This window comes from Daucus carota, chromosome 2, assembly GCF_001625215.2.
Source record: "Daucus carota subsp. sativus chromosome 2, DH1 v3.0, whole genome shotgun sequence".
Classification (NCBI taxonomy): domain Eukaryota; kingdom Viridiplantae; phylum Streptophyta; class Magnoliopsida; order Apiales; family Apiaceae; genus Daucus; species Daucus carota.
The window spans coordinates 9,877,841-9,889,067 of NC_030382.2; the positions used below are offsets into that span (position 1 = coordinate 9,877,841).

General features: G+C 37.8%; 1 protein-coding gene, 1 non-coding gene and 1 pseudogene across 2 annotated transcripts; 2 read left to right on the forward strand and 1 right to left on the reverse strand.

Moving 5' to 3' along the window:
- Positions 1–1,504: 1,504 nt before the first annotated feature.
- LOC135150946 (small nucleolar RNA R71) lies at positions 1,505–1,611 on the forward strand. The gene has a single exon (XR_010289406.1). It is a non-coding gene; the product is annotated as a small nucleolar RNA R71 (small nucleolar RNA).
- A 4,973-nt stretch (positions 1,612–6,584) lies between these two features.
- On the reverse strand, positions 6,585–9,002 carry LOC108212703 (uncharacterized). Its single transcript, XM_017384421.2, has one exon. It carries the CDS (start codon positions 9,000–9,002, stop codon positions 6,585–6,587), a length of 2,418 nt encoding a protein of 805 aa, XP_017239910.2.
- LOC135150964 (small nucleolar RNA R71) lies at positions 8,389–8,503 on the forward strand (annotated as a pseudogene).
- Positions 9,003–11,227: the final 2,225 nt, after the last annotated feature.

The window sequence follows — 11,227 nt, forward strand, 5'->3', positions numbered from 1 at the left end:
ATGTTTGCCCGGTGGCTAAGAAGGGTCTACCCAAGATGATAGGAATCCTTTTGTCTTCTTCAAAGTCAAGAATCACGAAGTCAGCTGGAAATATTAATTGATCCACCTTGACTAGCACATCTTCAATTATACCCCTTGGATATGTGATCGAACGATCAGCCAATTGTAAGGACATGTTTGTCGGCTTGAGCTCTGGCAGGCCAAGTTGTGTGAAGATAGATAAAGGCATCAGATTGATGCTAGCTCCCAAGTCGCACAGACACTTATCAAAAGAGAACTTCCCAATAGTGCAAGGGATAGTGAAGCTTCCCGGATCTTTAAGCTTAGGTGGTAATTTCTGTTGAAGCACAGCACTACATTCCCCCGTTAAGGCCACTGTCTCTAACTCCTCGAGCTTTAGCTTTTTTGAAAGAATACCCTTCATAAACTTGGCATAGCTAGGCATTTGCTCGAGTGCTTCAGCAAACGGGATGTTGATGTGAAGCTTTTTGAACACTTCAAGGAATTTACCAAATTGCTTATCCAGCTGCTTTTTTTTAACCTCCTAGGAAATGGAGGTGGTGGATATAATGGTTTTGACACCGGAGCAGCTGCAGGGATAGCCTTATCTTTTTCAACAGTAGGGTTGATTCCAATTGTGTTTGGAGGAAGTTCTGCTGGAATTTCTTGCGGTTCATCACCCTGATCTTGTACTAATGTTGAGGTAGGCCCTGTTGTAGTTTTTCCAGATCTCAGCGTAATGGATTGGACTTGCTCTTTAGGGTCCCTCTTACCTGGTACCTCTGTATCACTAGGGAGATTCCCCTGTGGTCTGCTCAGTAAAGCATTAGCTAACTGACCGACTTGTGTCTCCAAAGCTTTTAAAGTTACTGCCTGACTCTTGTACATGAGCCTTAGTTCTTCCATGTCAGACCTTTCGTTAGCTGATTGCCCATGATTCTGAAATCCCGGAGGGTGATATGGCTGTTTAGGTGCATACTGTTGTGAATTCCCAGCCTGACTGTACTGTTTAGGTCCCTGTTGAAATCCTTGTTGAGGTTGATTATACCCCTGATTATTACTCCAGCTGAAATTAGGATGATTTCGGTTGTTAGGATGATAAGTAGCTGGAGCAGGCTGTTGACCTCTCTGAAAGTTGCTCACAAATTGTGCTGATTCACTAGAAATGGCACACTGATCAGTAGCATGAGTACCAGCACATAATTCGCAAATAATGATTGGCTGTTGAATTCCTTGGTGAGCCAGAGAATCGACTTTCATCGTGAGAGCTTTAAGTTGAGCTGCTATAGCTGTAGACGTGTCAAGATCAAGAATTCCTGCTACCTTCCCTTGAGTAAGTCTTTGAGTAGGGTTCTGATATTCATTAGCAGCCATCATTTCAATAAGATCATAAGCTTCTTCATAACTCTTAGCCCATAGCGCACCTCCAGAAGCAGCATCAAGCATAGGTCTGGATTGAGGTCCAAGACCATTATAGAAACTGTTTATTTGCATCCAATCCGGCATGCCATGGTGGGGACACTTTCTTAGCATCTCCTTATACCTCTCCCAGGCTTCACAGAATGTTTCTCCTGATTGTTGAGAGAATTGAGATAGAGCATTTCGTAGCGCAGCAGTCTTTGCCATGGGGAAGAATTTAGTGAGAAATTTCTGAGCTAGATCTTCCCATGTAGTAATCGAACCAGATGGTAAAGAATGTAACCATCCCTTGGCCTTATCTTTCAGTGAAAATGGGAAAAGTCTTAGCTTCACAGCATCATCAGAGACGTCATTAAATTTGAAAGTGTCACAGATCTCTATAAAATTCCGTATATGCATATTAGGGTCTTCAGTAGGAGAACCCCCATACTGTACCGAGTTCTGGACCATTTGAATAGTTCCTGGTTTGATTTCAAAGGCTTTGGCTGCGATTGCAGGCCTGACAATGCTTGATTGGATATCATCGATCTTTGGCATAGAGAAATCCTTCAATGCCTTACTGTCTAGTTGTGCTTCAGGTTCTGGCGTTGTTTCAGAATCAGAAGAAGAAGTAGAAGATGAATCAATTGCTTTCTTACGGGTCTGAGAACGTGTTTGCATAAACTCGACCCAAGTACCTGAAATAAGGGAAAGAAGAAAAGTGAGAAGAGAATAGAATCCTAGTCAGTGAATTTTAATGCACACTGATGACAAGTACATAAACCAATTAATTAACACCGAGTCCCCGGCAGCGGCGCCAAAAACTTGTTCGCAAAAATCTACACGCAAGCGCACGTGATCACAAGTAATATATTAAGTTCGATCCCACAGAGACTGGTGAATTAAGAATACGCACCTATGCAACAATGTATGATCAATTTTCACTGCCAAGACAATTAACAAGGATTGGTTTCTTTTATACTAATAATAAAATTTACTAATCAAATTCAGAATAGGAAAACACATGGGATTCTAACTTCATTATCGAATTCATCTAGAATTGAAATTACTGATTAACATGCGACTGTTGATCCTAATCAGACAACACGAAAGTAATACATGCCAACTCTCGTTGCACACATATCATACCAATCAAAATCCGCAATTAAGACAGAAATCTCATGGACACCAACAAAGCTCAGACCCTATATCTCTATAGCGGTAGTGTAAGCAGAGAGGTTTAATAGCAAGTCATCTATCGTGATTACACAGGGTGATAAAAATAGTTCAAGTCTACCACAAATTATGTTTCATTCACATAATCCTATGTTTACATGGCATAGTTCTAAATTCAATCATCCACTCTCGCTTCAGAAAGAATTAACAAACAACTTAGAAGTTAGCTACGCTTCTAAGAAGAATAAGCACGGCTCATGCAAAGAAATCAACGTACGTCGCAAAATCAAGTAATTAATATTCATTACTAGACTACATCGATAAATCCATTAGAATCCCATGAAGGCGGTTAGTTCATAATCGAACTAATCGACATCATGGGTTCTAATGAAAACATGATAAATAACAGACAAGAATTAAACGGAATAAAAATACTTGAATTAATAATAAAGAACACAACGTTACAGAATTGATGTTCACGATCTCGCTCGAAACTGTCACTTCCTCGCGAAGAACGATCTAATACAAACTGATAATGTGCTTGAATGATTAAACTGAAAACTACGATATTGTTCTCTACTAAAACTACTTCTATGAGGCTAGGGTTTTACACACGAGAAAATAAAATACATTGACCAAGTCAACCGGGCCTCGACCGCTGCGAAAATCCATCAGAAAGCTTCAAAAATCGGCCCGGGGGAGTTCTGCTGAGCGCGGCCGCGCTAAACTAGCGCAGGCGCGCTAGTCACAGCAGTTAGTAGCGCGGGCGCGCTAACAAGTAGCGCGGGCGCGCTACTGTCTGTGATGGCAGCCCTGTTTCTTCGTTTTTTTGCTCGTTCTCGCGTGTATGTCCTTCCTCGCTTCTAGTACCACTTCCGTAGGTGATCACGGTTGCATTTAGCATATGCAACAAGCCCTTTAAACCCCTAGATAGCTCTAGTGGACGAGTGTGTTCTCGTGAGGGTTTGTAGAAGATGTACCCACAAAATCCCAAGTTGTGATGAATCCACGATTCTCTATTCTTGCAAATAATGCACCAAAACCAACCTAAAATGATAGAAAATCACTTCATCTCCTCAACTCGTGACCTGCACAGAAAAAACAATAAAAACACATCAAAAGACACTAAACACTTAAGTACAACCAATCAATTTAAGTGGAAATGAAGGCCTATAAGTGTGTATAAATACCACTTATCAAATACACACAATATTCAATATGTCTCTAGTGATACAAACCCTAATAATAATAGTGTTTTTAATGGTTTCCCCGAAAAACAAATCCGATTTCCTAATACAAGTTGGATTCTGAGACAAAATTCGTGGGCTGACTTTCAGGCCTGATTCTGGACTGCTCCGGTTGGATTTTGATTGCTGGACCACTTTAAACTTGTAGAAAATTCCAATATCTTCGCGTGGGCTGTTGAATCACCCAATTCGGATGTCCAGAACTCAAGTTATGGCCCAAACAAGATTTGCTTCGCTCCGAATTTCCATCAAATAAAAGCCCAAAATAAGCTAGTTTCATCCAACTAAGGAATATTTATTTTCCTGCCATTAAACACTTAAAATCAATTAGTAATATCCCGATTATTTACAAAATACTAATATTATGGAACTAAAATCATATAAAAGCATATATAAATATATGCTCTATCAAATATCCCCACACTTCGTGTTTTGCACGTCCTCGGGCAAACAAAACAACTAAAACTAATTCCTAATAATTATATACCACTTCCGTAGGTGATCACGGTTGCATTTGGCATATGCAACAAGCCCTTTAAACCCCTAGGCAGCCCTAGTGGACGAGTAAGGTCTCGTGAGGGCCTGTAGTGAATGTACCCACAAAATTCATTTTTTTCTGCCAAGTCTTAGGAATGCAACTAATATGAATGCAAACTAAATGAACATGCATAGATCCCAATCATGAAATTATCACCCTTGTCAACATATAATCCTCAGAATATGCAACAATCACGGATTTCATCTATCACACATATTAGTCATGCAACTCTTTCACTGCAAGTACGGAGTGCATCGTGTGTGCTCAAAATGCTCTCTAATGAAACAAAATAGAGACCAACAAACTTCAACAGAATCTTAACCATGAGTCGTTAATCAGAATAATGTTTAAACACTTCGTTACATTAGAGTCAACTACAGCTTAGGGTCACCAAGGAACTTCCATGCCTCTCTTATATATGCTCTTTTTTTTTCTTTTTCTTTTTTTCAATATCTATTATTTGGTGTGTACATGCTCGGTCTAAGGTCGGGACGCTTCTCAGTGTAAATGAGTTACGACCACCATAAGACTTCACCAACCAAATCGTTCACACATGCTTTAGGTGGCTTATTTGACCGTGCAATGGTTGAGATCCCAAAAGATTTATGCACTAATACCCATTTAGCGAATGTTGGGTCAGCAATCCCAAACCATGAAAGGCTTTAGGTTACTAGGCACAAAGTCCCCTCAGACTTAATTACTCGAGTATTAATGAGCCCAACCTAGTCAATTATACCGCCATTTTTTTTTGTGAACTTTATTGCTAATGCATATATCTTTTTTTTTCCCTTTTTTTTATTCATTTTTTTTTAGAAAGGCATGTATACCCCCAAAGCTCCCCCTCACTTAAGAATTATAGACTCTAAGCTCAAAAGGGAATAGTCAAAATTCTACGTCCGGCCCATAGCTAATACTCAAGAAATAAGCTAGTCTAAATCATGTGTCTAGAACAGTTATTGTGTAATTACAAGTTCCGCACAAACAATTTCTAAGCATGCAAGACATCACATATGATCAAGATTACTAGCCAAGAAATTATGCAAATATAAACTCATCATAGGAAATTAACTTGGTCGACAAACTTTCATGGAATTATGCAAATGCAAACTAAAAAGAAAAAAACTACTAAAAACAATGCAAACTAAATTAATAATAGAATGAAAAAAAAACTACTAAAAACAATGCATGTCAAATTAAATAACCTATATGCTCTAATTTAAATGCAACTATCATGAATTTCCTAAATTTAAGACAAAGCAATATACAATTTTTTTTATTATTTTAATTTTATTTTTTTTAAAAATTATATTATTATTCGTGAGAACACATCCCACACTTGAATGGTTCATTGTCCTCAATGAATAATAAATAATATATAATATATTATAAATAATATAATACAATAATTACTAATTTACTAATAAAAAGAAAAGATAGAATACTCCCCGAATAAAACGTGAAGTGGTTTCCACGTGTCATCTCCTTCCATTAAGTTGAACTTAATTATAATAGATTTCTGTCACATAATCAGCCTTGGCCAAGTGGTGTGCATTAGTGCCAAGAGAACTGAAGGTTCAGGGTTCAACTCCCCCTTTGAGCAATTATTTTTGAACACTTGAGCAGCTTCCTGAGCACTGGCAGCCTGAAACATGAAACACTAATGTTGACATGCACCACAAAAAAAATTAGTAGCAACGTGAAGTCAAGTGCTACGGACTGGGCCTGGGCCTTGGTGGGCTTGGCCTGGCAGGCCTGCTGCTGAAGTGGACTTGGGTGGACTAAATCATGGGCCTGAGCCCAACAGAGCAAGCAAAAGCAACGGAAATCAGCTGTGTAAAAGGCGCAAGTCAGTAGCATTTGCACGGTCGGCAGCCAGAGCTGCTGCCCAATTTATTTACTCTGTTTCTTCTTTCGTATACTGCTGCTTCTTGTTTTTTTTTTTTTGCACACTTCACACACCGATCAATGCACCTTGCGGAATTAAAAAAATATATATATATATATAAATCTCTACATATAATAATATTACTACTAATAATAATACTATTAATATTAATAATAACTATAACTATTAATAATAACAATAATAATACTTATAAATATAATAATACTCTAAAATTTTAATACTTATAATAATAATACTACTACGAACTTACAAAATCATGGGTTACCTCCCAAGAAGTGCTTGTTTAACGTCATTAGCTTGACGTAATTATCTCATTTTTTTATGGCGGCTCTTTCAAAACAATCTCAAATGGTCCAATTGTCACATCCTTCATCTTCAAATCATTTTCTCGGACTTCTTGATAATTGTTTTCATCGACTTCAGTTTCATTCTCGCGAACATCATCAGTGACTTCCTTCACAAGTTTTTCAACAATATCCACAGCAAAACTTTCAGTTTCAAGTGCAGGTGCCTTTAAAGCTTGATCTAGATCAAACTCAACTTTTTCTTCACCCACGTTTAGTGAAAGCTTGCCAGCCCTTACATCAATACTTGCTCCAGCAGTGGCCAAGAATGGTCTTCCCAAGATAATCGGGATCTCAACATCTTCATTCATCTCCAAAATAACAAAATCACAAGGAATAACAAATTTTTCAACATTCACCAAAACATCCTCAAGTACACCAAGTGGATATTTTATAGTTCGATCTGCAAGTTGAAGTGATATCCTTGTTTTCTTTAGCTCTCCCAAACCAAGTCTTTTATAAATAGAGTACGGCATCAAACTCACACTAGCTCCAAGATCACACAATGCTCGTTTTACTCCAACTTGTCCAATAGTGCAAGGCAAAGAAAAGCTCCCAGGATCCTTGAGCTTAGGAGGAATATTGCGTTGGATAACCGTACTACACTCTTCATTAAGACTGATTGTCTCCACCGCCTCTAACTTCTTGCGATTAGATAATACCTGTTTCATGAATTTCGCATAAAGGGGCATTTGAGCCAAAGCATCAGCAAAAGGAATGCTAATGTGTATCTCCCGAAACATCCTTAAAAATTTCTCATATTGCTTCTCTAACTTCCGGTTTGTCAACCTTTGTGGAAAAGGGATTGGAGGCACGTATTGTTTCACATTACCTTTCGGTGCAATATCATCTTTTGGCTCATCCACAATCTTTTCCGCAATTTTCACTGTAGTTTGATATGACTTTCTCTTTTTAGGAGGAAGAGTTGCATCATTCAGTTCCGGGGCTCTAACTTCTGGTAATTCTCTGCCACTCCTCAACGTGATAGCCTTGCAGTGTTCTTGGGCATTCACATCTGGTTGACTAGGTAGTGATCCCTGCTCACGAACACCAACCTTATTAGCAATTTGGCCAATCTGCATTTCTAACATCTTCTGTGACGAAGCTATCTGATCAATCCTTGACTCAACCTTCTCGAATTTAGTCTCAATATTAGCAAAAGCCCCAGTAGTTCCTTGTATCATCTTGCCGAGTGCAACTTCCCAATCAGCAGGCTCTTTTTTGTCACTAGGTGGAGGTTGAAACTGTTGTTGACTTTGATACTGCTGACGTGGTTGAAAACCAGGAGGCGGATTTTGCTTTGGAGCTGCATATGATGGATTAACAGCATGATTGTTGTTGTAGGAAAGATTGTTGTTGGGCCTCTGATTTGGATTATAATAGGAATTGTTCTGAACAGGCCATGATTGTCTTCCTTGGATGAAAGCTGCTTCCTCTGGAAACTGTTGTGTATAAGGGTGCTGATTAACACTAAGATCCAAATATCCTTCCATCGGAGAAGAGATAGCATTGACACTTGCCTTTTGCCCACGGACCTCTTGAGTAAGAGCATCCAATTTCAAAGTGAGTAAGTTCATCATCTCGGTGTCTTGTGTTGATTTCACTGAACTTGTACCACTGGGTGCCCAAGCATAGTTATTTGAGGCCAATTCCTCGAGAAGTGCCTTAGCTTGATGAACAGGTGCTTTCTTAAAATTTCCTCCAGCTGCAACATCCAAACTCAGCCGGATATCAGAATTCAAAGCTCCATAGAAAGTACTCAGAACCATCCACTCCTCGTAACCATGATGGGGACATTTTCTCAACAATGCCTTGTATCTCTCCCATGCCTGATACAAGCCTTCACCTGGTTGTGCTTTGAAAGTAAGAATAATAGCTCTCATTTGCTGAGTCTTGTCAGAAGGATAATATTTGGATAAGAACTCGGTAGAAAGATTATCCCAACTAGCTAGAGCAGTATCTGACAATTGTTGAAACCATTCCAAAGCTTTTCCCTTTATAGAATAAGGGAACATGTGGAGACGAATCTGATCTGCAGTAACCCCATTAATTCTGAATGAACCACACATTTGCACGAAGCGCTCTAGATGTCGGTGTGGATCCTCTCGTTCAATATCACCTTCAAAAGCAGAATTGCTCACCATCTGAATTAGACTGGGATTGATGTTATATTGAGCTGCACCAATCTCAGGAGTTTTGTACATGCAATTCGCAGGATTAGGAGTTTCATGATCCTGAATAGATGATTGGTCAAGATTAACAATAAGATTATCTTCAGCGTCAGTCATCTTGGCTCTTTCCTTTCTTTGCCTAGCCTCTTTTCTTCTAACTCGAAAAGTGCGCTCAATTTCTGGATCTAGTTCGAAATCTCCAACACTTTTCGATCTACGCATATAAGATGTACCTGAAACGAAACACCAATGAGATAGTTCTTGGAAACAAATTTAGTAAAATCTAAACAATAAGAAATAATTAACTTAAACTTAATATTGCTGCCTTCCCCGGCAGCGGCGCCAATTTGTTGCAGTGTTTTTATGTTAAGTTCGTTCTCAGGGAAGGACTGAATACAATATCAAATCAAGTATATTACTCCTTTCTATTTAGAAGTTTAGAGAATAATTGTGGTTTTTTTTACTATCAACTAAATTAAACTAATAAAGCAATTAAAAATGTGAATTAACGATGAGGAAAGCAATCCAAGAATCAGGTTTCTTTGCTGGCTACAATGAATGTTAATCAATTGTGATATGCAAGTCTCTACTCTGCTAAAAACAATCCTTCTATTGATTATAATGTTCTCTCCCAAGATACAAAATAATACTTATAATTTAATCTTGAAGTCACTCCCATGATCAATCAAAACCAACTTATAAGCTATCATGAACCAAGGATTTTCTGTTTCACAACTCGCCTAATAATCTCCCGATTCAATAATCAAGTTATGTCTGTCATATCATGTACAAGAAATATAAATCCTCTCCCGATTCATTATAAATCCTACAGATACAATTACAGGTTCGCGACTCCTATAACTGTGTTAAGTGCTCAATGACAGATTAGCATACATAGAGAAATCACAATATTAGATCAAACAAACATATTAAGCCAACAAATACTCCCCAATCCTCGGATTAGAGGATTAGTTACCCATAACAATTAAAGAAAACACGAATATATATATTATCGAAACCATGTCACAAGAGTACAAGAGTAAAGAAAATACAACTTGACGAAATCTCTTGAACTTGGACCGAATCCCTTCAATCCTTGCTCAAGTTCTCTCCAAAAGCTTTCTCTCTATCTCTGTCTCTCAATACACACAATATTCAATATGTCTCTAGTGATACAAACCCTAATAATAATAGTGTTTTTAATGGTTTTCCCGAAAAACAAATCCGATTTCCTAAAACAAGTTGGATTCTGAGACAAAATTCGTGGGCTGACTTTCAGGCCTGATTCTGGACTGCTCCGGTTGGATTTTGATTGCTGGACCACTTTAAACTTGTAGAAAATTCCAATATCTTCGCGTGGGCTGTTGAATCACCCAATTCGGATGTCCAGAACTCAAGTTATGGCCCAAACAAGATTTGCTTCGCAGGCTGTCCAGAAAGTCCGAATTTCCATCAAATAAAAGCCCAAAATAAGCTAGTTTCATCCAACTAAGGAATATTTATTTTCCTGCCATTAAACACTTAAAATCAATTAGTAATATCCCGATTATTTACAAAATACTAATATTATGGAACTAAAATCATATAAAAGCATATATAAATATATGCTCTATCACAGCTTAATTCCAGACTCATTCAAAGTTGAAAACAACTTGTAGTTTCATTTTTGGTTGTTTGAAATTGGAATCAACTTGTAGTTTTATTGTTGACTCGTTTGAGCTTGAAAACAACTTGTGGCTTTATTATTGACTAGATTTAAGTCGGAAACAACTTGTAGCTTCATTCCAGACTCGTTTGAAACTGAAAATTATTTGTAGCTTTATTTTCGGTTGTTTGAAATTGGAATCAACTTGTAGGTTCATTCTTGACTCGTTTGTGCACAGAAATAGTTTTTAGCTTCATTATCAACTAGATTGAAGTTGGAAACAACTTGTAAATTCATTCCAGACTCGTTTGAAGTTGAAAACAACTTGTAGCCTCATTTTTGGTTGTTTGAAATTGGAATCAACTTGTAGTATTATTTTTGACTCGTTTGAGCTTGTAAACCACTCAGAGCTTCATTATTGACTACATTGAAGTTGGAAACAACTTCCAGCTTAATTCCAGACTCATTTGAAGTTGAAAACAACTTGTAGTTTCATTTTTGGTTGTTTGAAATTGGAATCAACTTGTAATTTTATTGTTGACTTGTTTGAGCGTGAAAACAACTTGTAGCTTTATTATTGACTAGATTGAAGTCAGAAACAACTTGTAGCTTCATTCCAGACTCGTTTGAAACTGAAAATTACTTGTAGCTTCATTTTCGGTTGTTTTAAATTGGAATCAACTTGTAGTTTCATTCTTGACTCGTTTGTGCATGGAAACAATTTTTAACTTCATTATCGACTAGATTGAAGTTGGAAACAACTTGTAGATTCATTCCAGACTCGTTTGAAGTTTGAAACAAC